The sequence below is a fragment of the Trematomus bernacchii genome, unplaced genomic scaffold, assembly GCF_902827165.1.
Source record: "Trematomus bernacchii unplaced genomic scaffold, fTreBer1.1, whole genome shotgun sequence".
Classification (NCBI taxonomy): Eukaryota; Metazoa; Chordata; class Actinopteri; order Perciformes; family Nototheniidae; genus Trematomus; species Trematomus bernacchii.
In genome coordinates, this window is record NW_022987740.1 from 578,473 (window position 1) to 604,904 (window position 26,432).

General features: G+C 44.4%; 1 protein-coding gene across 1 annotated transcript in view; it reads right to left on the minus strand.

Moving 5' to 3' along the window:
- Positions 1-26,276, minus strand: part of lamc2 (laminin, gamma 2) — a 27,782-nt gene extending 1,506 nt beyond the window's left edge. The window contains exons 1-20 of the mRNA XM_034148025.1: positions 26,068-26,276; positions 20,812-20,988; positions 20,085-20,202; positions 19,284-19,393; positions 18,525-18,656; positions 17,999-18,188; positions 17,383-17,495; positions 15,996-16,382; positions 15,426-15,662; positions 12,294-12,430; positions 10,843-10,999; positions 10,025-10,230; positions 9,686-9,765; positions 9,087-9,224; positions 7,049-7,193; positions 6,802-6,951; positions 5,102-5,216; positions 2,522-2,718; positions 2,247-2,405; positions 156-255 (exon numbers count right to left, since the gene is read on the minus strand). Coding sequence (XP_034003916.1) covers positions 156-255; positions 2,247-2,405; positions 2,522-2,718; positions 5,102-5,216; positions 6,802-6,951; positions 7,049-7,193; positions 9,087-9,224; positions 9,686-9,765; positions 10,025-10,230; positions 10,843-10,999; positions 12,294-12,430; positions 15,426-15,662; positions 15,996-16,382; positions 17,383-17,495; positions 17,999-18,188; positions 18,525-18,656; positions 19,284-19,393; positions 20,085-20,202; positions 20,812-20,988; positions 26,068-26,143 — 3,124 coding nt within the window. The 5' untranslated portion in view covers positions 26,144-26,276. The remainder of the gene's footprint in view (positions 1-155; positions 256-2,246; positions 2,406-2,521; positions 2,719-5,101; positions 5,217-6,801; positions 6,952-7,048; positions 7,194-9,086; positions 9,225-9,685; positions 9,766-10,024; positions 10,231-10,842; positions 11,000-12,293; positions 12,431-15,425; positions 15,663-15,995; positions 16,383-17,382; positions 17,496-17,998; positions 18,189-18,524; positions 18,657-19,283; positions 19,394-20,084; positions 20,203-20,811; positions 20,989-26,067) is intronic.
- Between the last annotated feature and the right edge of the window lie 156 nt (positions 26,277-26,432).

The window sequence follows — 26,432 nt, forward strand, 5'->3', positions numbered from 1 at the left end:
GATAGACATGTAGAGTAGGGTCTCCAGAACATAGAAACTGCTGGATGCTAACCCGCATGTTGGGACATTTACACAGTTAGCATAAGTTGTGTTATTTAGCATATGCAGACAATAGCTCAAATGGCGTGGTCATGTGATTAACCAGCTGAACGTACCCATCTTGGCCAGCAGGGCGTTGATGTCTCTCAGAGTTTTCCCCACGTCGTCTCTGGTGTTTCTGGCGTTGTTCAGAGCTGCAGTCGCCCCATCAGCTGCCTGCAGAGAAACATTGAGATCCACCGTTATCCAACAGCTCAGGGCAAAGGGTTCACATTACAATCTGATTTTACTGGGTTTTTTATTCCATTTTATTTCAATATAAATTCTGCTTTATTTTATTTTTTATTTTACTATATTGTTTTCTATTCAATGTTATTATAGGGCTCTTAAAATAGTTTTCTATTGCACCACGACACCAAGTCAAATTCCTCGTACGTCTCCTTCATAGTTCCAGTCTAAGTTTGTATGCTGGTGATTACTACACAGATGTGGAAATGAATGTAAAACAATCGTTGTTTTGATCATAAAGTCAAATTCATTTCCAGATACCATTGACTAAATGTTTTGTAGATACACTGATCTGTTGTTATTCATATGTTTAAATGATAAACTGAGGCAGAAAAGTGTTGACATTACACTTATTATTGTTCTTAAAGATGTCAGGTTGTTCATAATGTTGTGTAAAAAGATGTTTGCACTGAAACAAAGGCAAGGAGTTGTTGTTATTTGTAGTTTAGTTTGCTATGATTCTATTATTCCAGCCCACTTGAGATCACATTACTAACATGAGTTTGTACATTTTTTTTACAATACCAAAAACATTAGGGACAACACAAAACAATAACAACAAACACTGACAACGACAGACACACAGCAACAGTAGCAACCTAGCACTCACTCACACTTATCGTGTTATATTTACGCCCACAGTATAATGGCGCGTTTCCACTACAGCGCGCAGCCCGGTTTAAGAGGGCTGTGACGTCAGCGGCCCGTCTTTGGTTGCGTTTCCACTTGGCCTAGTACCGGCCGGCGGGTCCTAATTCACAGTTTTTCTGGCCTCATAAAATCGTGGGTCTAGGGCCAGAGACAACGAGGCTGAGTCGGGCTGAGTATGCTAAACTAGAGAGAGCATCGCTGGCAAGGTGGCTACAACTACAACAAGATGGACATATTTGACCGTGATTTAATTGTAATACAGGTTTCAAAATGATGAAGTAACAACATACTGATACCGGTTAGTAACAACCATGAATTAATGCTTTGACAAGTCTGCAGACAGACGGCAGGAGAAACACCTTTTAAAATGCTTGTTTTCTAAATGGAGATTGGCTAAGCTAACGCAGTATATGCTCCGACCGTCCACACTCACAACAACGGCCTATACAGACATAAATAAAGCAGCGACTGTATTCTCCATGACACAGGCAGTCTGTGGTTTGTACTTGTTTAACTTTTGTCTAGTTTCTGAACATATATGAGGAGCTGTGAGCTCTGAGTGCTAACAGCTAACGGCTGTGTTGGTTTTTCTGGGGTTCTCATTGAAGATCACGTCACGGCTCCTCCTACACTGCGTTACTATAGATACTGCCCCAGTTCCTAAACTGTAATGGAAATGCGCCATAAAGTGAGCCAGTCCTAACGAGGCCTAGCCATACCGAGCAAGGCCGAGCGAGGCCGTGTAGTGGAAACGTGCCATATTACTTCCTTCATGTACGGTGTGGACACCAGTCCCTAACAAACTCCTCCAGAGTTCCTCGCAGTGTGAAAACTCTCCAATGGCAGGATTCACATCAGTTTTTGAAACCTTAACAAAAGATTAGGCGGATCTTTATCCAACAATTTCTGGAGGATTGTGAGTCGTGCTGCATACAGAGCAATACCAATAATATTCCTATGTCTACGTTCGTAATTTAAATCTGATCCGAGGACAAAGTTATAAGGGTTAAAAGGTAACTCTATGCCAAACACTTTTGTGATCTCACTTTGCACTGAGTCCCAAAAATGTACAACTTTAGGGCAAATGAGATGACTGTAACTGCCATAACCTATTTGACATTTTACACATGATGAAGAGCACGTTTGATCGTATTTACTTCGAATAGCAGGGGTCACAGTCTGTGAATAACCTATTGGGTCTCATGGGATTAGTTAGAACATGTTATCTTCTCTAATCTGATCTTAAATCTGAGTGTGTCTCTGTGTACCTGCTCGGCCTCGCCCTCCAGCGTCCGGCCGTCCTCCAGCTCTGAGGTCAGGTTATCTGTTGCATCGAGGGTTCGCTGCTTCAGATCCTTAGAGTCTTTGTTCAGTTTGGTGGCTTGGTTCAGCAGACCGGTGTGAGGCGGCAGGGACCCAAAGGTGTTCTGGAGGATAAAGACAGACGGTCAACACTGAGTTCAAATAGTGCAAGTAAACACAATCAAATAGAATAGAAGTAGTGCCATGAGAGTCTATATACAAGTGATAGATAATATCTCACCTCCAGCCCGGTGACCAGGTTCCCCAGCAGGTTGATGGTCTTCACGGAGCTGTCGTACTCTGCAGACACGTCTCCCAGGATGCCGCTGGTCTCATCGTTGTTGCTGACCGCCTGCTGGATGGTGGCGTTGATGCCAGGAAGACGTTTGATGGCGTCGTCGGCCAGAGACTTGCTGTCGTCGATCTGCTGGTCGAAGCCTGAGGAGGAAGACGAGCAGGAGTCAGTGCGAGTTTATGGATGAACCAATCAGTGATGTATTTTAAAGGTCACCTATTAGGCAAAATATTTTACACATCAACATGTGTCCCCTCTTCTTCATGTCTCTTCTACATCAACATGTGTCCCCTCTTCTTCATGTCTCTTCTTCATCAACATGTGTCCCCTCTTCTTCATGTCTCTTCTACATCAACATGTGTCCCCTCTTCTTCACGTCTCTTCTACATCAACATGTGTCCCCTCTTCTTCATGTCTCTTCTACATCAACATGTGTCCCCTCTTCTTCATGTCTCTTCTACATCAACATGTGTCCCCTCTTCTTCATGTCTCTTCTTCATCAACATGTGTCCCCTCTTCTTCATGTCTCTTCTACATCAACATGTGTCCCCTCTTCTTCATGTCTCTTCTACATCAACATGTGTCCCCTCTTCTTCATGTCTCTTCTACATCAACATGTGTCCCCTCTTCTTCATGTCTCTTCTTCATCAACATGTGTCCCCTCTTCCTCATGTCTCTTCTACATCAACATGTGTCCCCTCTTCTTCATGTCTCTTCTACATCAACATGTGTCCCCTCTTCTTCATGTCTCTTCTACATCAACATGTGTCCCCTCTTCTTCATGTCTCTTCTTCATCAACATGTGTCCCCTCTTCCTCATGTCTCTTCTACATCAACATGTGTCCCCTCTTCTTCATGTCTCTTCTACATCAACATGTGTCCCCTCTTCTTCATGTCTCTTCTACATCAACATGTGTCCCCTCTTCTTCATGTCTCTTCTTCATCAACATGTGTCCCCTCTTCTTCATGTCTCTTCTTCATCAACATGTGTCCCCTCTTCTTCATGTCTCTTCTACATCAACATGTGTCCCCTCTTCCTCATGTCTCTTCTACATCAACATGTGTCCCCTCTTCTTCATGTCTCTTCTACATCAACATGTGTCCCCTCTTCTTCATGTCTTTTCTACATCAACATGTGTCCCCTCTTCTTCATGTCTCTTCTACATCAACATGTGTCCCCTCTTCCTCATGTCTCTTCTACATCAACATGTGTCCCCTCTTCTTCATGTCTCTTCTTCATCAACATGTGTCCCCTCTTCTTCATGTCTCTTCCACATCAACATGTGTCCCCTCTTCTTCATGTCTCTTCTACATCAACATGTGTCCCCTCTTCTTCATGTCTCTTCCACATCAACATGTGTCCCCTCTTCTTCATGTCTCTTCTACATCAACATGTGTCCCCTCTTCTTCATGTCTCTTCTACATCAACATGTGTCCCCTCTTCTTCATGTCTCTTCCACATCAACATGTGTCCCCTCTTCTTCATGTCTCTTCTACATCAACATGTGTCCCCTCTTCTTCATGTCTCTTCTACATCAACATGTGTCCCCTCTTCTTCATGTCTCTTCTACATCAACATGTGTCCCCTCTTCTTCATGTCTCTTCTACATCAACATGTGTCCCCTCTTCTTCATGTCTCTTCTACATCAACATGTGTCCCCTCTTCTTCATGTCTCTTCTACATCAACATGTGTCCCCTCTTCTTCATGTCTCTTCCACATCAACATGTGTCCCCTCTTCTTCATGTCTCTTCTACATCAACATGTGTCCCCTCTTCTTCATGTCTCTTCTTCATCAACATGTGTCCCCTCTTCTTCATGTCTCTTCTACATCAACATGTGTCCCCTCTTCTTCATGTCTCTTCTTCATCAACATGTGTCCCCTCTTCTTCATGTCTCTTCTACATCAACATGTGTCCCCTCTTCTTCATGTCTCTTCTACATCAACATGTGTCCCCTCTTCTTCATGTCTCTTCTACATCAACATGTGTCCCCTCTTCTTCATGTCTCTTCTTCATCAACATGTGTCCCCTCTTCTTCATGTCTCTTCCACATCAACATGTGTCCCCTCTTCTTCATGTCTCTTCCACATCAACATGTGTCCCCTCAGAGACTCTGAAAGTTTCAGGAACAAAGATTCTCTCTCTTTTTGATCCATTTCTATAAAAACCTGTCTGAAAATGAGCTGATCAGATTTTGGACACTTTATGATGTCATAACGATTTTTTGTCTTGTGTAACCATTAGCCAATCACCAACCAAGGTAACCCCCCCCGCCCCCCTTATCACCTGAATGTCCTCCTTCTAGTGGAGCACGCTCGTGAACTGTTAGTCGCCGGAGCCTTGCAGCGGGGTAACTGCGGAGCGCATAATTGCGCCGCATTTGCTCATAAGATGAGGCTCCCTCCGCAAGATGAGGCCCCACGCAGTCTGCAGGAGGGGCGGCCCTGATCTGTACTTCTACTTGAGCAAAGGATGTGAGTACTTTTGCCATCTCTGGTAAAGTACCAGGAGTGAACGGGTCTCACCTCTCAGCGCATTCAGGGCGTCCTCCAGCTCGTTGGTGTTGCTGTTGATGCGTTTCAGAGCGTCCTCCGTCTGCACCTTGGCGACATCCACTCTGTCCACCAGCTTGTTGAACTCCTGCAGGACGTACAGACTGATTCAGACACATATCCTATCATCCAGAGGAATGAATACATCTCAGCCTGCATCAACCCAGCACCTTACTGATCAATAAAACACACACATCAACTCCTATATAACGTATTGACCCGAATATACGTTTTTGTCCTAGAAAAAAGATCTGAAGGGGTCGTCTTATATTCGGGGTCTAGACTTTTTGATGTAATTACACAGTCACAACATCAGATGGCGCCAAACTAGTGTTCCCCAAGAGAAAAGTCTTAAAGCAACAGTTCAACAGGAGAGAGAGAGACGGAGAGACACAGAGAACAGCTCCAACAAAGTGGATCAAAAGTAGGCGAGTTAATGAACAAGAGAGGAGACGTTACGATGCCAATTTTAAGATAATGGAGATCAACGAAGTTATCAAACATCTGTCGAACAGCAAAGAAATATGGAGTTACTGAGAGTAACGTTAGAAGATGGAGAGCCCAAAAAGACCGCCTTAAAAATGTCAACAGTCAGAGAAAAGCTCTCCGCGGTCCGCACACTTTGAACACAATGAGTGATGTGTGTTATCATTATTTTCAGATAAAATGATATTCTTTATAAAAACAAGATTTGGTCTTCAAAAAGGTATTTTTCCAAAAATGAGTCTTGAGAAAGAGGGGTCGTGTTATAATCAGCGTAGTCTTGTATTCGGGTCAATGCGGAAAATCTCTTTTTTTATGGACGAGTAGAGAATGCACATCAAAACCTGATGATGGACATGTGTTGAGGTTGCCTCGTATTCGCGGGTTACAAGCAGTGTTTGAGGTGATTACAAATGAATTCAAACGTGGGACTGATGATCCGTCAGTACTAGGGGTCGGGGGAAATAATCGATACAGCATAGTATCGCGATACTTTGAGAGCCAATATTGTATCGATACACAGACGCCAGGTATCGATATTTTATTATATTAACTATTCATATTGCAAATCCAAGTTCACGTTTTTGGTAACAATTTATTTTTCAATCCACTCGATGGTTCTGAGCTTCTTCTTGTATATATATCGCAATATATCGTACCTCAATACTTTGCAAATCGTAGAATTGCAATTAGTGATGTTACGTTCGCGAACGATCCGATTCTTTTGAACAGCTCTTTGGTACGAACGAAGGGAACCGAGTCGTACCAAAGAGCCGTTCTTTTTATCGTAGGTTCGCTGCCGGCCATAAATCCACTCGCCTTTACGGGAACTTGCTTTCCTGAATGCAGTTAGCCAAAGATGTGTAGTACAATTAAAACTCAAGATGATGGCGTAACGCATGCTGCTTGAGTAGTAGTTTGGCTGAGAGATGTAGCAAGTTATACATTTTACGTACGTTAAGTAGATTTCTGGCGATACAGTCAATCTTTATCCTGGTGATTATTTCGCAGATAAACCCGTTAACCCCCTTGAAAAGAAAACTGCTCTTTTGAACGGCTGTCGGAAAGGAACGGAGCCATAAGATCCAGCTCCCTTCAAAGCTCCGTAATTGCCATCACTAATCGCAATACTATCGCATCGTGGCTTAAGTATCGCGATAGTATCGTATCGTGGGGACCCCTATCAGTACCTTCGTGGCGTCCTTGCCCTGGGCCAGCAGGTCCTCGGTGGCGGTCTTGTCTCGCTGAACGGTGTCCTGCAGCGCATCCAAATCTGAGATATGTGCGTCCACCTCCACCTTCACATCGTCCAAACGGGACACCATGGCGTCCACCTGCCCCTGAGCATGATGGGAAGACAGAAGACATAACGGTGAGTGCTTGAGGTCAAGACTTCTCTCTCAAGGTGGACTGCACATCTGGATTGTTGACAGTCACCTTCAGGTCTGCTGGGATGCTTCGCTCCATGTTGGCGATGTCCTTCAACATGCCGTCGGACGTTTTGCTCTCGTCTTTGGCCTGGTCGCTCAGACGGACCCCCTGGTTCTCCAAACTCTTCACCTGGGCCGAGGTCTTATCGTGCCTAAAGTCAGTCAATGTCAAAGTCAACTTCATAGTCAATCTTCCAGTTTGTGTGTACAGACAGAGAGATCCAAATAGAGAGAGTTTCCCACAATCCCGAATATAAAAACAAATATATATAAAAATATGTTTATACATTTATATAAACAAATCCACAGACACATTTGTACATATGACTCAATATTTCAATATCTTTGAGAAATGTACATCCAAGACTGAACACACCATGCGTCATCAACACAGGTCGACTAAGAGAGGTTATTGAACTATTGAAGCCACCTCTCCTGCCCTCAATCAGGTTTATAGAATACCTCGACTGTAAATACTACATTACCCATGAGCCCTAGCGCCTACTTCTTTGCATAATCCTCCATGATGCCGTCTGATCATTATTTTCCAGGTCAAAATGTATATATATAAAAATATATATAATTCAAACATACTTAATACTTAGAGTTGCCTTTGAGTTGATGGTTTTGGATCAATATTGTGCCCTCCCAGTGTTTGGTGATGTATCTGAAGTTGGGGTTATTTAGTGGCTTTTCTTTGTACTTTTTCTATTAGGGGATCAGATATTTTTGAGTTGTCTGGAACGCAGCATGAATTCATTAAATATTAGCAATGCTTCGTGGCTACAGTCAGAATTAAACAAACTGCAAAATGAACGCAAAACTCATCTAAAATCCCAAAGTGAATTAAAACAAAGAGCAACCAGACCGGTTCCAGGGAAGGGTTAACTGGAGGACTCACAACCCTCCCTCCACCCTCCTGTTACCAGGGAAGGGTTAACTGGAGGACTCACAACCCTCCCTCTACCCTCCTGTTACCAGGGAAGGGTTAACTGGAGGACTCACAACCCTCCCTCTACCCTCATGTTACCAGGGAAGGGTTAACTGGAGGACTCACAACCTTCCCTCTACCCTCCTGTTACCAGGGAAGGGTTAACTGGAGGACTCACAACCCTCCCTCCACCCTCCTGTTACCAGGGAAGGGTTAACTGGAGGACTCACAACCCTCCCTCTACCCTCATGTTACCAGGGAAGGGTTAACTGGAGGACTCACAACCCTCCCTCCACCCTCCTGTTACCAGGGAAGGGTTAACTGGAGGACTCACAACCCTCCCTCTACCCTCCTGTTACCAGAGAAGGGTTAACTGGAGGACTCACAACCCTCCCTCTACCCTCATGTTACCAGGGAAGGGTTAACTGGAGGACTCACAACCCTCCCTCTACCCTCCTGTTACCAGGGAAGGGTTAACTGGAGGACTCACAACCCTCCCTCTACCCTCATGTTACCAGGGAAGGGTTAACTGGAGGACTCACAACCCTCCCTCTACCCTCATGTTACCAGGGAAGGGTTAACTGGAGGACTCACAACCCTCCCTCTACCCTCATGTTACCAGGGAAGGGTTAACTGGAGGACTCACAACCCTCCCTCTACCCTCATGTTACCAGGGAAGGGTTAACTGGAGGACTCACAACCCTCCCTCTACCCTCATGTTACCAGGGAAGGGTTAACTGGAGGACTCACAACCTTCCCTCTACCCTCATGTTACCAGGGAAGGGTTGACTGGAGGACTCACAACCCTCCCTCTACCCTCATGTTACCAGGGAAGGGTTAACTGGAGGACTCACAACCCTCCCTCTACCCTCATGTTACCAGGGAAGGGTTAACTGGAGGACTCACAACCTTCCCTCTACCCTCCTGTTACCAGGGAAGGGTTGACTGGAGGACTCACAACCCTCCCTCTACCCTCATGTTACCAGGGAAGGGTTGACTGGAGGACTCACAACCCTCCCTCTACCCTCATGTTACCAGGGAAGGGTTGACTGGAGGACTCACAACCCTCCCTCTACCCTCATGTTACCAGGGAAGGGTTAACTGGAGGACTCACATGGCCTTCATGTCTCCGATCAGCTCTTGGACTTTGTTCTCTCTGGTCATGAGGTCCCGGACCAGAGCCAGACTCTTCTTGGAGTCTGTCAGAGCTTCGCTGGCGGTCCGCTCCACAGAGTCAGCCGTCGTCTGGTGTCTAAAGGACAACACACAGGAAGTGAGACACACACATCTAACACGGTGTACAACACAAGCTCCTCAACAATATATCAATGACAACTCCAATAAATCATGGGTGGAAAGTAGTTTGTGTCTCTTTGTAGTCATTGTGTGTCTCTTTGTAGTCATTGTGTGTCTCTTTGTAGACATTTTGTGTCTCTTTGTAGTCATTGTGTGTCTCTTTGTAGTCATTGTGTGTCTCTTTGTAGTCATTGTGTGTCTCTTTGTAGACATTTTGTGTCTCTTTGTAGTCATTGTGTGTCTCTTTGTAGTCATTGTGTGTCTCTTTGTAGTCATTGTGTGTCTCTTTGTAGTCATTGTGTGTCTCTTTGTAGTCATTGTGTGTCTCTTTGTAGTCATTTTGTGTCTTTGTAGTCATTGTGTGTGTAGTTGTTGTATCTTTGTTCTACGTCTTGTACAGTAAATGTGAGGTCTTACTTATCAGCCAGACTGAGGGCCGTGGGCACCAGAGAGGAGAGGAGGGTCGTCCCCAGAGGAGCGTCTCCCTGAGGGATGTCCTGACAGGAAGAAGAGACATGATCATCATCATCATCATCATCATCATCATCATCATCATCATCATCATCATCATCATCATCATCATCATCATCATCATCATCAATCATAATTGAGTTCTGATTTAAACCAGTTTCCTAAAAGGCCATTGCTTGGTGTGCGAGCTGCTCCAGCTTATCACCGTACACGATGCACACACTTCAGCTAACATTGTGTAGATTTACGATCTCTATATTTGTGTTATAATGTCTCAGGTCTTACGGCTGATCTGAGGTCGGCCTTGGCTTTGTCCAGTTTTCTCTTCATGTCCTCCATCAGAGCCTGGACCTCCTTCACCTTGGCGCTGTACGTCCGCTCTTGTTGTTTGATGTCGTCCGCTGCGTCGACCACGTTTTGGATCTCCTGCTCCTCGTCCAGCTGACTCCTGCTGATGGACGCCAGACGCGCCTGCAGCTTCTTCTCCGCCACTGTTGGACGCAGGAAGACATTTTGTTGGGTTTTATATTACAAATGAGAACAACTAACGTAAAAGAAGACGTCCTGTAGGTCTGTATTAGTCCCCAGAGAGCCCAGTACGACAAAGAGCCTCAGGTAAGCCAGGATGTTGGATGACTGAATGGATGGGTCGAGAACTAATTATCCAATCATGTCAAAACCAAATTTCAATCACCACAAATGACCTTTTTTAGAAGTGTTAATTATGTCAAATGTATTTGTGTATCTGACACGTGTTATTATGTCTTGGGGCACACATGTCACAGTAGGAGAATTTAAATTGAAAAAGGGAACAATTATTAAAAATAAAGGAAATATTATTAAAAGAAATATGGTTCACATAAACACAAGGAGCAAATCATGAACATTTAAAATACGTATAAAACATAATTAAAACATTTGATAATGTGCAAATAATAAGAGGTATGTGCAAAGGTTCACAGTGTGAGGGAGAGTTTGTAATGTACAGAGATATATTCCCAGAGAAGAGCGTTAATGCGTTAAAGGGCCCACGGTCTTTTTGAGCGATACGAACAGAATGATTTTGTTCACCGATGTTTGGTGATGGTGAAGAGCTGTCTCACCTGTGAGCCCCTCGGTCTCGTACTGCAGGTCGTCCACCAGCTCCTCCACAGCGTTCAGAGCCGCCTCCATCTCTGCCTTGTTGGCGGGTTTCAAACCTGCGTCCATCTCTGAGAACAGACGCTCCAGCTCGGCCAGCTTGGCAGCGTAGGCCTGCATCTGGAAGGTAAGGTAGTAAGGTAAGGTAAGGTAAGGTAAGGTAAGGTAGTAAGGTAAGGTAGTAAGGTAAGGTAGGTAAGGTAAGGTAGTAAGGTAAGGTATGGTAAGGTATGGTAAGGTAAGGTAAGGTAAGGTAAGGTAAGGTATGGTAAGGTATGGTAAGGTATGGTATGGTAAGGTAAGGTAAGGTATGGTAAGGTATGGTAAGGTATGGTAAGGTAAAGTAAGGTAAGGTAAGGTAAGGTAAGGTAAGGTAAGGTAAGGTAAGGTATGGTAAAGTAAGGTAAGGTAAGGTAAGGTAAAGTAAGGTAAGGTAAGGTAAGGTATGGTAAGGTATGGTAAGGTATGGTATGGTAAGGTAAGGTAAGGTATGGTAAGGTATGGTAAGGTATGGTAAGGTAAAGTAAGGTAAAGTAAGGTAAGGTAAGGTAAGGTAAGGTAAGGTAAGGTATGGTAAGGTAAGGTATGGTAAGGTATGGTAAGGTATGGTAAGGTAAGGTATGGTAAGGTAAAGTAAGGTAAGGTAAGGTAAGGTATGGTAAGGTATGGTAAGGTATGGTAAGGTAGTAAGGTATGGTAAGGTAGTAGGGTAAGGTAAGGTATGGTAAGGTATGGTAAGGTATGGTAAGGTATGGTAAGGTAAAGTAAGGTAAGGTAAGGTAAGGTAAGGTAAGGTATGGTAAGGTAAGGTAAGGTATGGTATGGTAAGGTAAGGTATGGTAAGGTATGGTAAGGTATGGTAAGGTAAGGTATGGTAAGGTAAAGTAAGGTAAGGTAAGGTAAGGTATGGTAAGGTATGGTAAGGTATGGTAAGGTATGGTAAGGTATGGTAAGGTAAGGTATGGTAAGGTATGGTAAGGTAAAGTAAGGTAAGGTAAGGTAAGGTATGGTAAGGTATGGTAAGGTATGGTAAGGTGAAGTAAGGTAAGGTATGGTAAGGTATGGTAAGGTATGGTAAGGTAAGGTATGGTAAGGTATGGTAAGGTAAGGTAAGGTAAGGTAAGGTATGGTAAGGTATGGTAAGGTATATGGTATGGTAAGGTAAGGTAAGGTAGTAAGGTATGGTAAGGTATGGTAAGGTATGGTAAGGTATGGTAAGGTAAGGTAAGGTATGGTAAGGTATGGTAAGGTATGGTAAGGTATACTTTTACGTGTTTTCAAACATGATGTCCTGCCCCGTGAATGCAGACATTAATCTCTACAGTCTTTATAACTCATACATGTTGTAAATGTTATTAATGCACTCTCTCTGTTGAAGGAATACACTGAACTGAATGAAGCAGATGTTTGGTACCTTTCTCTTGATGGGGGTGAAACAGGCGGGGCAGTTGGACCTCTGGCACTTCAGACCCTCGAAGCCTGGCCGGCACCGGCAGCGACCCGAATCATCACACTGTCCGGACTCAGAGCCCAGAACACTGCAGTCACACGCTGAACAGAACCAGAGAGGAACATATTAACACTGCAGTCACAGGCTGAACAGAACCAGAGAGGAACACATTAACACTGCAGTCACAGGCTGAACAGAACCAGAGAGGAACACTTTAACACTGCAGTCACAGGCTGAACAGAACCAGAGAGGAACACATTAACACTGCAGTCACACGCTGAACAGAACCAGAGAGGAACACTGCAGTCACACGCTGAACAGAACCAGAGAGGAACACTGCAGTCACACGCTGAACAGAACCAGAGAGGAACACTGCAGTCACACGCTGAACAGAACCAGAGAGGAACACTGCAGTCACACGCTGAACAGAACCAGAGAGGAACACTGCAGTCACACACTGAACAGAACCAGAGAGGAACACTTTAACACTGCAGTCACAGGCTGAACAGAACCAGAGAGGAACACATTAACACTGCAGTCACACGCTGAACAGAACCAGAGAGGAACACTGCAGTCACACGCTGAACAGAACCAGAGAGGAACACTGCAGTCACACGCTGAACAGAACCAGAGAGGAACACTGCAGTCACACGCTGAACAGAACCAGAGAGGAACACTGCAGTCACACGCTGAACAGAACCAGAGAGGAACACTGCAGTCACACGTTGAACAGAACCAGAGAGGAACACTGCAGTCACACGTTGAACAGAACCAGAGAGGAACCCTTTAACACTGCAGTCACACGCTGAACAGAACCAGAGAGGAACCCTTTAACACTGCAGTCACACGCTGAACAGAACCAGAGAGGAACCCTTTAACACTGCAGTCACACACTGAACAGAACCAGAGAGGAACCCTTTAACACTGCAGTCACACGCTGAACAGAACCAGAGAGGAACCCTTTAACACTGCAGTCACATGCTGAACAGAACCAGAGAGGAACCCTTTAACACTGCAGTCACACGCTGAACAGAACCAGAGAGGAACCCTTTAACACTGCAGTCACACGCTGAACAGAACCAGAGAGGAACACATTAACACTGCAGTCACATGCTGAACAGAACCAGAGAGGAACCCTTTAACACTGCAGTCACACGCTGAACAGAACCAGAGAGGATCATATTAACACTGCAGTCACAGGCTGAACAGAACCAGAGAGGAACCCTTTAACACTGCAGTCACACGCTGAACAGAACCAGAGAGGAATACATTAACACTGCAGTCACATGCTGAACAGAACCAGAGAGGAACCCTTTAACACTGCAGTCACACGCTGAACAGAACCAGAGAGGAACCCTTTAACACTGCAGTCACAGGCTGAACAGAACCAGAGAGGAACCCTTTAACACTGCAGTCACACGCTGAACAGAACCAGAGAGGAACCCTTTAACACTGCAGTCACAGGCTGAACAGAACCAGAGAGGAACACTGCAGTCACACGCTGAACAGAACCAGAGAGGAACACTGCAGTCACAGGCTGAACAGAACCAGAGAGGAACACTGCAGTCACACGCTGAACAGAACCAGAGAGGAACACTGCAGTCACACGCTGAACAGAACCAGAGAGGAATACATTAACACTGCAGTCACATGCTGAACAGAACCAGAGAGGAACCCTTTAACACTGCAGTCACACGCTGAACAGAACCAGAGAGGAACCCTTTAACACTGCAGTCACAGGCTGAACAGAACCAGAGAGGAACACTGCAGTCACACGCTGAACAGAACCAGAGAGGAACACTGCAGTCACAGGCTGAACAGAACCAGAGAGGAACACTGCAGTCACACGCTGAACAGAACCAGAGAGGAACACTGCAGTCACACGCTGAACAGAACCAGAGAGGAACACTGCAGTCACAGGCTGAACAGAACCAGAGAGGAACACTGCAGTCACACGCTGAACAGAACCAGAGAGGAACACTGCAGTCACACGCTGAACAGAACCAGAGAGGAACACTGCAGTCACACGCTGAACAGAACCAGAGAGGAACCCTGCAGTCACACGCTGAACAGAACCAGAGAGGAACACTGCAGTCACACGCTGAACAGAACCAGAGAGGAACACTGCAGTCACACGCTGAACAGAACCAGAGAGGAACACTGCAGTCACAGGCTGAACAGAACCAGAGAGGAACACTGCAGTCACACGCTGAACAGAACCAGAGAGGAACACTGCAGTCACACGCTGAACAGAACCAGAGAGGAACACTGCAGTCACACGCTGAACAGAACCAGAGAGGAACACTGCAGTCACACGCTGAACAGAACCAGAGAGGAACACTGCAGTCACACGCTGAACAGAACCAGAGAGGAACACTGCAGTCACACGCTGAACAGAACCAGAGAGGAACACTGCAGTCACAGGCTGAACAGAACCAGAGAGGAACCCTGCAGTCACACGCTGAACAGAACCAGAGAGGAACACTGCAGTCACACGCTGAACAGAACCAGAGAGGAACACTTTAATAACAGCTGTTTTTAGTGCGAAACATTACTTTTTGTAACAACAAAACAATGAACTTGATTTTCCTCTGTCATTAAACTTCCAAACTGGCTTCCCGCTCACACTGGACCATCTAATGCAGTAACACACATGTATTGAAAATATATGAAAATATTGAAGATAAGATGTTTATCGAATGAGCACCTTTTTTATTTGAACTCATCACAGTGTATTTATCTCACGCTGACTGATCTTCTTTTAAATGTAGAAAAGAATCTCCACTACCTCTGCAGTTCTCCAAAGTACCCCTAGGTGTAGCTTTAGAGCAGCGGTTCCCAACCTGTGGGCGCATTGCAAGTGGGCCGCCAAATACAGTGGTCTGTACAACTGGATTAACAACGTGTCACATGTTCTGAATTGACCAATCAGAACTTTATTTAGCCTCCGTATTGTTTATGGTTGAATGTGGGCCACGAACATTTTTTAGATTCCAAAGTGGGCCCTGAGTTGAAAAAGGTTGGTAACCGCTGCTTTAGAGAAACACCAAACTAATCAAAGACTTTGTACAGAATCATCGGGGGTCCTGTCCTCACCCTTGCAGGCGTCGGCGGCCCGGCTGTGGTAGAACCCTCGCAGACAGGACTCGCAGCTGGGACCATTGGTGTTGTTCACACACTTCAGACACTCTCCGCTGCCTCGATGGCAGCTCCCCACCACACTGACGTCGATGTGTCCGTTACACTGGCAGGGTCTGCAGGTCTGCGTCGACACGCCGTCACCCCGAGCAGCGCCGCCGTAAAACCCCTCCTGACAGACGTTACAGTCATCACCTGAGGGAGCAGAGACAGGGTTATGATAATAATAATAATACTTTTGCTACTGTTAAAATAATCTATAATTATCTTCTTAAAAAACTCGACATCATGTTTTCAAACTGGCAGTTAAAGGGTTAAAATCCTGAACATAATTGAATATTTGGTATTTTTTATTAGGGCTGAAGTTGATTGAAAGATTGAACCCAAAAAAGTGGTGAAAGAAATATTTTAATATAATGTTTTTATCAAAGTTTTTGGCAGTGGGTATTTTTGTCCCGAATGACTAATTAGTAGATTTGAATGATACCGGAGGGTTAAGGGACTATAGGGTTCCCCTAGAACTCGTACCTGTGGTTCCTGCAGGGCAGCGGTCACAGCGGGGATCCAGAGACCCAGCAGCCAGCGAGCAGGACCTTCCCTCCGGACAGGGGCACTTCAGGCAGGCTCTTGGGGGCCACGGGTCTCGGTAGGACCCGGCGGAGCAGTCTCCGGACGACTGGTCCCCGGAGTAGCAGTCCCCGGTCAGCGGGTCGCAGCTCCCCCCCCGGCAGCTGCAGGGCTCACAGGGGCTGAAGGCTCCGTCTGCGGGGGCGCTGCGTCTGAACCCCGCCGAGCATCCATCGCAGAAGTCCCCGTCGTACCCGGTCGGGCAGCTGCAGGTCTGGACCCAGCCAGCAGGGGGACCAGCACCCCGATGAGCTGATACCAGGCGCACGTTGTTCAGGTAGCCGCGCCCTGGAAACAGTTTAGAAACCCAGATCAACTTCACACAGATATCCAGCTGGAAAACACTTAATGAAAACACTTAATGAAAACACTTAATGAAAACACTTAATGAAAACACTTAATGAAAACACTCATGGAGAGCTCGGTGTGACTCCTGAGGTTAAAAACACGCCAACACTTCGTTGCTTTTTATTTTCAGCTTGCATCTGATTTGAGCTCGTTCTGTATTTCCCCTGCAGGCGATAACGGTTTTATTCTTTCGTTTAGAGACAGATGGTCTGCAACATTAAAGATGAACGGCAGCAGGGAGTCAGTAGGGGCTTGGACTGGGAGCCGGTTCAAGTCCCCGACCAGACCTAAATATGGAGTGTGGACTGCTACTTGGAGAGGTCCCAGTTCACCTCCTGGGCCCTGCCGTGGTGCCCTTGAGCAAGGCACCAGACACCCCCCCCCCACTCCCATTGCTCCCTGGGCGCTGTGCAATAGCTGCCCACTGCCCCTGGTACTAGACCCCTGGTTCTAGACTCCTGGTTCTAGACTCCTGGTTCTAGACTCCTGGTTCTAGACTCCTGGTTCTAGACTCCTGGTTCTAGATTCCTGGTTCTAGACCCCTGGTTCTAGACTCCTGGTTCTAGACTCCTGGTTCTAGACTCCTGGTTCTAGACCCCTGGTTCTAGGGTGGGTTCAAAGCAGAGAACACATGTCACTGAGTGCTCTGCATGTGAGACATTACAGAGGGGTTCATCCCTCCTATTCTCTTCTCTATGAAAGTTTTTCCTCATAGAGAAGTTAGAACTTGAGCTAAAGGTTAAAGGTTACTGTTTATCTCGACAAAGCTTTGTAGGCTTCTAAATATAAAGATGGCTCTGGGTTCTGCATTATCATTTGTCGATGAAATATGATTTATAAAAAGAGTTATGAAATGAAAGAGTTTGAATCAAAAGAAAGGAACCAAGTCTCCAGGAATAGAGGACATAACTGAAGAGGAAGTATGAAACAGGAAGCTCACCATTCTCTCCGAACGTGACCCTGATCTTGATGGCGGTGAGGTTCTGGAGGAGCGAGTGGAACTGAGCGGAGGAGATCTGAGGCCTCCAGCGGCTGCTGGGCTGCTCGTCCAGTCTGTACACGGGAACATCATGTTAGCATCCAACAAGACAGCTGCAAAGGTTTGTATTGCCAGATTCACTGCTCTCATCATTTCAATATGAGTTGTTATTGACCCCCTGTGGTTAGACCATGTGGACCTGGGTTCATCAGCTCATCAGACTCAATATAAAAACATCAATGACGTGTTTTTTTAAGCAGAGAGGCTGCTCTCATACAGCTGGACACATCACTGTACACTCTTTCATATAGGTTTTTAGATAAAGTCATCACATATTGGTGGTTAGTGCCTCTCCTGAACAACAGTTAACACACTCCGATCTAAAAAACAGTTTCTTTGGCAAGTAGAGGAACCTGCCAGTTTGATCAACCTTCCTTACACAGCAGGTTCCTTTACAGGTTCCTCTACTGCAGGTTCCTCTGCAGGTTCCTCTGCAGGTTCCTTTACAGGTTCCTCTACTACATGTTCCTCTGCAGGTTCCTCTGCAGGTTCCTCTGCAGGTTCCTCGTGGTTCTACCTGAAGCTGTAGTGGACCTTCTGTCCGCAGGGCACGATGGACCTCAGCTCTCCCAGAGAAGCCGTCACTTTGAGGCCGTTTCCCTCCAGAATCACATCGCTGACGGACGGGTGACGGACGCCTCGGTCCAGACGCAACGAGAAGGAGAAGTTCTGACCGTAACTCAGCAGCCGGTTCCCCAGGTAACGAGCTGAGGAGAGAGACACCTGGTCAGGGAGGGAGGGAACAAGGGGGGAGGAGAGGAAAGGGAAGGGAAGGAAAAGAAAGGAATGGAAAGGAAAGAAGGATAGGTAAAGACCATCGGAGAGGAGACGAAAGGAGAGAAGGAAAGGAAGGAGTGACGTACTTATCTTATCCCATACACTCCTTTCCTATCGTATGTGCAAAGAGCTTCAGAGATCAGACGAAAGGAGAGAAGGAAAGGAAACAATAAGAGAGATTGGAAGAGGAGATAAGATGAAGATGGAGGAAGTGAACAGGAGAGGAAGATGAGATAGGAGGAGGATGAGGAGGAGGTGTTTCTCACCTGGAGCGTACAGGTAGACCGGCAGGCTGTTCTTGGAGATCACCTCCAGGTCCTGGTGTTTAGGAGACCAGCGGAAGTGAACGTCGGGGGGCGTGTCGCCTCGAGCCGTCGCTGCTCTCCAACCGTCCGGACCTGGAACACAACACAGTCCGTCACAGGTGCTTTTATTTTGAAATTTAACCCAGAAATCCACTGTTAATTTATGAACATTTTGGGGTCTTTTATTTTGAAATTGGCCCCAGTATCCACTCTTAACTATTGAAAGTGTTAGGGGGTCTTTTATTTTGAAATTTAACCCAGAATCCATTGTTAACTACTGAAAGTGTTAGGCGGTCTTTTACTTTGAAATTTAACCCAGAAATCCACTGTTAATTTATGAACATTTTGGGGTCTTTTATTTTGAAATTGAAACCAGAATCCTTTGTTAATTTATGAAATTGTTGACTTCAAATTGTCAGGGCAGTCTTTTATTTTGAAAATGATACTAGAATCCTTTGATCATTTATGAGATTGTGGACTTGAAATTGAGAGATTTTATTGTTAATTTATGAAATTGTCACTGGGGTCTTTTATTTTGAAATTGAAACCAGTATCCCCTTTTAACTGCTAAATTTGTCAGGGGAAACCATAAATACACTGTTAATTTATGAAAATGTTGGGGTCTTTTATTTTGAAATTGGCCCCAGAAACCCATTTTACACCGTTTTAAATTGAAAAAAGGTGTTCTTTTATTGTGAAAGGGGAGGGGTGAAAGGTTACCGCTGGCGAAGGTGGAGGTGATGTTGTGGACGGAGTATCCGGACTTTGCAGAGCAGCGGCTACTGTGACCGTAACAGAAACAATTCCCAGAATCCTGTCTGGGCTGACGGCTGAAAGAAAACACAACGAGCGAACAGGAAGTGAGACCAGACGGTGACGACGAAACACAAACAGGAAATCAGGACTCAAACCTCCAGACAGTTTCATCCCACAGACAATAAGACTGTTGACCACCTGAACTCTGTGAAGAACATCCAGAACATTCATCTGTTTGCTAATTATTCATCTAATATATATTCCATTTACTTGTAAACTCTTCTTGCACTTGTATTAACCCTGCACGTCTCAAAACATTCTCTTGCTCTGTTTTATCTGTTTCATCTGTTTCATCTGTTTCATGTCCTATATATATTCATGTTGCTCTGTTGGAGGAGGACTTCAGTTTTTCATCTCCATATCCACACTGATGCTGCTGAGCACATGATGATAGAGACTTGAATCTTGAATATTCCAGAAAAATGTCAGAATTTTCAGAGAAAGTCAGCATTTTGAGAAAAAGTCAGAATTTTGAGAAAAAGTCAGGATTTTGGGAAAAAAAGTCAGGATTTTGAGAAAAAGTCAGAATTTTAAGAATTTTGAGATAAAGTCAGCATTTTGAGAAAAAGTCAGGATTTTGAGAAAAAGTCAAAATTTTCTGAAAAAAGTCAGGGTTTTTTAGATTTTCAGAATTTTGAGATGTTGAGAACAATTTTGGTAATTAAAGTGCATTATTTAAAGAGTTATCAGTGTGAGTTTCTTCACCTCTGCTTGCAGCCGGTGGCTCCGATTGGTCCGTCTGGGCAGCGGTCACATTTGTCTCCTGTGACGCCGTCTTTGCAGCTGCAGCGCCCCCTGCTGTCACACGTGGTACTGACAGCACCTGGAGGCAGAGACACAGGTGAGCCGGTGTTGATTGCCATATTGATAGGATTAATGCAGTGAAAATGAAAATTATTTTAATTACATTACATTTCATTTAGCTGACGCTTTTATCCAAAGCAACTTACAATGACCAATTACAGGGACATTCTCCCTGGAGTAACTGAGGGCTAAGTGCCTTACTCAAGGGCACACTAGTGGTGGTGTTCCAGGCGGGATTTGAACTCACAATCTTCAGCCCACCTCACTATCCATTAGACCACCACTACCCCTTAATGAAATATAATGTTGTTAATCAGCAACTGTGAGAGGAAAGAATACAGGGTTTTTTCATTGTGGAACTTCACCCTAAAAGCTAATAATTTGGTGTTGCAACTAAAGGGGGAAGTTGAGGTTTAACCAGCGAACAGGAAGTTAGTCAAAACAAAGATTTAAATATATATATCGCAATATATCGTATCGCAATACTTAGCATATCGTAGAATCGCAATACTATCGTATCGTGGCTTATGTATCGCGATAGTATCGTATCGTGGGGAGCCTGGTGATTCCCACCCCTAGTTAATATATAATAAAATGTAAGACCTACAGTCCTCTCAGAGTCTCTCACCTGTGGGGTTGCAGCGGCAGGGCGTGCAGCTCGGCAGCGCCCCCTGCTGGTGGAAGCCGTCCTTGCAGCGCTCGCAGTGGCGACCCTCAAAATGTCCCTGGCAGTCGACGCAGTGCAGCCCCCCGGCGTCTCGCAGGCAGTACCTGGAGCGGCCATTACAGTCGCAGCGCACCGTCGCTAAAGAAAGAGGAGAAGAAGAAATTATTAATGAAGAGACGGGGTGTTTCTCAATCGCGAGTAAAGCTGCTTCAGAGCCACTATTTCAAGCATACTACGTCATCGAGTGCCGCCTAAGTACTGTTCCAATCTCCAGCATACTTGGAAATCTACCGAGCCCGGCATACTCCGTTTGGAGAAATATCGAGGCTGCACATGAGTAGACTTCGCGGTCTTAAAATCCCCACAATGCTTTGCGCACGGACCAATTTCCCCAAATCTGTGGCGGAAGATGTAAGGCGGGGCCTCTCATATGACGCACACCTGCACACTTGCTAGCCTGTTCCACTCTTTGTTTTCCGAATGTCAGGAAGTATTCTTGACTCGCTACCAAGCAAGCATACTCGCGATTGAGAAACACCCCTGGTTCAGAAAATATGAGTTTCTCACTGCATGCTTTTCACTCCGGTTACTGAGGAGGAGGAAGCTGCAAAGTTCTCATAGTGATGTTTTGAAAGTTGTAAAGCTGAACAACTGTCTCTGTTGTTGGAAATGTTTTATGGTCTTATTTGAACAATGTGATCACATGACTCCTTCTGATGTTACTGCAGATCTGCTGTAAGCTAGCTAGCTAACGTAGCTAACCTAGTCATTTACACTCTTTAGTGTCCCCTGGTCTCCCAGCTGTGTGCGTCACTTTTTAGTGTCCCCCACTTTACAGAAGCACGTTAACCCATAAACTACATGTCCCACAATGCATCTCGTTTTGTGACATGTGCACTGAAGAGACTTGCAATCATTTGCCCTAGACTTCTGCTTTCAGACGTAGTTCATTCTGAAGTTATTACCCTATCAAATAATAATCCAATGCAGAGGCAATAATGTAATATAATAAAAAATGTTATACATATTATTATATGTGTAAAGTTATATAGTCTTAAAGTTACAAACAGCCCTTTGAGTGCAACCATAATGCTGATGTGGCCCGCGGTGAAAATTGAGTTTGACACCTCTGTGCTAACTCATGCTTAAAGCTAAATGTCCTCCTGCGTTGCTCATCCTCTGCATTCAACACCAACAACAGCTTCCCTGAGCAGTGTGTGTATGATACATTTAGAGACGGTGTAATTACAGAGCGTTACTGAAGGTGGAGGCAGGTGACCTGAGGTTAGTTCAGATAAATCACATCCTGAGAGTCACACCCAGAGGGAGCAGGGGATCCAGTCTGAACACGCCGCTGCACCAAGTCTTTCCACCGTCTGGACGATGACGTGTTATGAAAGACAAATGGACTTCATATTTAGTTTGGGATTCCTCCAGGGCTGGGAGGGGTATGACAATATGAAAGTATCTGAAACCTTCCTTTTGGAATACCTCTATATCAAATGCATGCACATAAATAAAAGAGAAAATAGGTGTTGTTTACTGAATGATCAGAAAAGAAGAAAACCCAAGATATTTAGGATCAGAAATGTGTCCTATCAGAGATTTACTAGAAACATACGCGCTCCTATTGGCTAGCGCACATTCTACATGAGGGGACAGGACATCTCTAAGTGGTTGACCAATCACAACAGAGCCGGCCAGCTAGCCAATCAGAGCAGACTGGGCTCTGGTTTCAGACAGAGGGTGAAAAGAGGTGCTGCAGCACAGGCAGTATGCGAACAATAAAGAGCTTTTTGAACATTAGAGCATGGAGACATGTAGAGACACTACATACTGATATACACCTGAACATCAGCAGGAGAGGACTCTTTAAAGTAGAGACACTACATACTGATATACACCTGAACATCAGCAGGAGAGGACTCTTTAAAGTAGAGACACTACATACTGATATACACCTGAACATCAGCAGGAGAGGACTCTTTAAAGTAGAGACACTACATACTGATATACACCTGAACATCAGCAGGAGAGGACTCTTTAAAGTAGAGACACTACATACTGATATACACCTGAACATCAGCAGGAGAGGACTCTTTAAAGTAGAGACACTACATACTGATATACACCTGAACATCAGCAGGAGAGGACTCTTTAAAGTAGAGACACTACATACTGATATACACCTGAACATCAGCAGGAGAGGACTCTTTAAAGTAGAGACACTACATACTGATATACACCTGAACATCAGCAGGAGAGGACTCTTTAAAGTAGAGACACTACATACTGATATACACCTGAACATCAGCAGGAGAGGACTCTTTAAAGTAGAGACACTACATACTGATATACACCTGAACATCAGCAGGAGAGGACTCTTTAAAGTAGAGACACTACATACTGATATACACCTGAACATCAGCAGGAGAGGACTCTTTAAAGTAGAGACACTACATACTGATATACACCTGAACATCAGCAGGAGAGGACTCTTTAAAGTAGAGACACTACATACTGATATACACCTGAACATCAGCAGGAGAGGACTCTTTAAAGTAGAGACACTACATACTGATATACACCTGAACATCAGCAGGAGAGGACTCTTTAAAGTAGAGACACTACATACTGATATACACCTGAACATCAGCAGGAGAGGACTCTTTAAAGTAGAGACACTACATACTGATATACACCTGAACATCAGCAGGAGAGGACTCTTTAAAGTAGAGACACTACATACTGATATACACCTGAACATCAGCAGGAGAGGACTCTTTAAAGTAGAGACACTACATACTGATATACACCTGAACATCAGCAGGAGAGGACTCTTTAAAGTAGAGACACTACATACTGATATACACCTGAACATCAGCAGGAGAGGACTCTTTAAAGTAGAGACACTACATACTGATATACACCTGAACATCAGCAGGAGAGGACTCTTTAAAGTAGAGACACTACATACTGATATACACCTGAACATCAGCAGGAGAGGACTCTTTAAAGTAGAGACACTACATACTGATATACACCTGAACATCAGCAGGAGAGGACTCTTTAAAGTAGAGACACTACATACTGATATACACCTGAACATCAGCAGGAGAGGACTCTTTAAAGTAGAGACACTACATACTGATATACACCTGAACATCAGCAGGAGAGGACTCTTTAAAGTAGAGACACTACATACTGATATACACCTGAACATCAGCAGGAGAGGACTCTTTAAAGTAGAGACACTACATACTGATATACACCTGAACATCAGCAGGAGAGGACTCTTTAAAGTAGAGACACTACATACTGATATACACCTGAACATCAGCAGGAGAGGACTCTTTAAAGTAGAGACACTACATACTGATATACACCTGAACATCAGCAGGAGAGGACTCTTTAAAGTAGAGACACTACATACTGATATACACCTGAACATCAGCAGGAGAGGACTCTTTAAAGTAGAGAAACTACATACATGATATACACCTGAACATCAGCAGGAGAGGACTCTTTAAAGTAGAGAGGCTACATACTGATTATACACCTGAACATCAGCAGGAGAGGACTCTTTAAAGTAGAGACACTACATATGATATACACCTCTGAACATCAGCAGGAGAGGACTCTTTAAAGTAGAGAGCACCTACATAACTGATGTACACCGGAACCATCAGCAGGAGAGGACTCTCTTTAAAGTAGAGACACTACATACTGATGTACAACCTGACACATCAGCAGGAGGAGGGGACTCTTTAAAGTAGAGACACTACATACTGAATTACACCCTGAACCATCAGCAGGAGAGGACTCTTTAAAGTAAGTAGAGACCCACTAACATACCTGAATATACCACCCTGAACATCAGCATGCAGGAGGAGCCTCTTTAAAGAGTAGAGACACTACATACTGATATACACCTGAACATCAGCAGGAGAGGACTCTTTAAAGTAGAGACACTACATACTGATATACACCTGAACATCAGCAGGAGAGGACTCTTTAAAGTAGAGACACTACATACTGATATACACCTGAACATCAGCAGGAGAGGACTCTTTAAAGTAGAGACACTACATACTGATATACACCTGAACATCAGCAGGAGAGGACTCTTTAAAGTAGAGACACTACATACTGATATACACCTGAACATCAGCAGGAGAGGACTCTTTAAAGTAGAGACACTACACACTGATGGTGCGTTTAAGGTGCGTCTGTTTATCCCGGTGTCTGATGCTTCCTGACTCACCTAATGTTTACCTGAGTGCAGGTATGACAGATCCTGACACGAGTCTGAGTCTAAACTCTTGTCCGGAGGGCAGACACACCCAACACACCGCAGGATCCTCCATGTGTACAATGTGAATCTTCACATTTATTGTTTGATAAACAGTATCAAAAATATAAATCTGTACATAATATCTTGTTTATTTCTACAATTATTGTTCAGCTTTGTTACTCGCTGTATTTCAGAGTTATTATATAGAGAGCAGTGCAAGTTTTGTGGTTTTTCTTTCAATTAAAACCAGATTGATTTGATAGCTGTTTTAAAAAAACCTTAGATAGTGACCATTCTTTATAACACACTAACACTCATCAATTATCAAATACATGTCCAGGTTAATTACAATATATAATAAGCGTAATTTCTGTCCTTATGCATTTATTATAAAATACCATTTGGGTAATACAAATACATCTAATCATATAAATATATATTATTAGTTATATTACAATGAGATAGTGATCATTAGATATAACAGAATGATGGTGCTTCAATCATCAGATAAACGTTCAGGTTAAAAAGATAATTAAAGTAATTTCTCTCATTATATATATCTTTTATAAATACTATTTGAGTTGAGTTTGAGTTTTTTTATTATTATATTAATTTATATAATGATGTGGTAGACATGGGAACAAAGCAGAGATCGTGATCAGCTGTAACAGACTTACAGTAACCAGCCATTATAACAAATACATACAATTATAAAGAGAATTGTACAAATGTAGAGCTTCAAATACACGTCCAGGTTCATTAAAAATACATCCGATTAATTAAGGTTAAATCTACAGAAACAAGTGAGTCAAATAAACCATTACATTTAGATTTGAAAGGTTGTTCTTTCCTCTGAGACCTGAGACAAACAGCCAGTCTCACCTCAACATGAAAGCTACAGGTAAACAGCTTCAGGTACTCACAGTAAAATGTGTGTGTGGCCTGCACGGCACACACTGCAGCCAGTAGTCCACACACTGAGATCCAGCTGGTCCTCATGGTGTGTGTGAGAGTGTGTGTGAGAGTGTGTGTGAGAGTGTGTGTGAATCCTGTAAATATGGAGAGAGAAACTCCGGAGAGGCTTTATATCTCCTCTCTGCTGCAGGCCTCGACACGCCGCATACTGACACACACAAACACACACACTTACTCACATGTGACACACACAGACACAGGATATGACTCTCTCTGTGTGTGTGTGTGTGTGTGTGTGTGTGTGTGTGTGTGTGTGTGTGTGTGTGTGTGTGTGTGTGTGTGTGTGTGTGTGTGTGTGTGTGTGTGTGTGGGG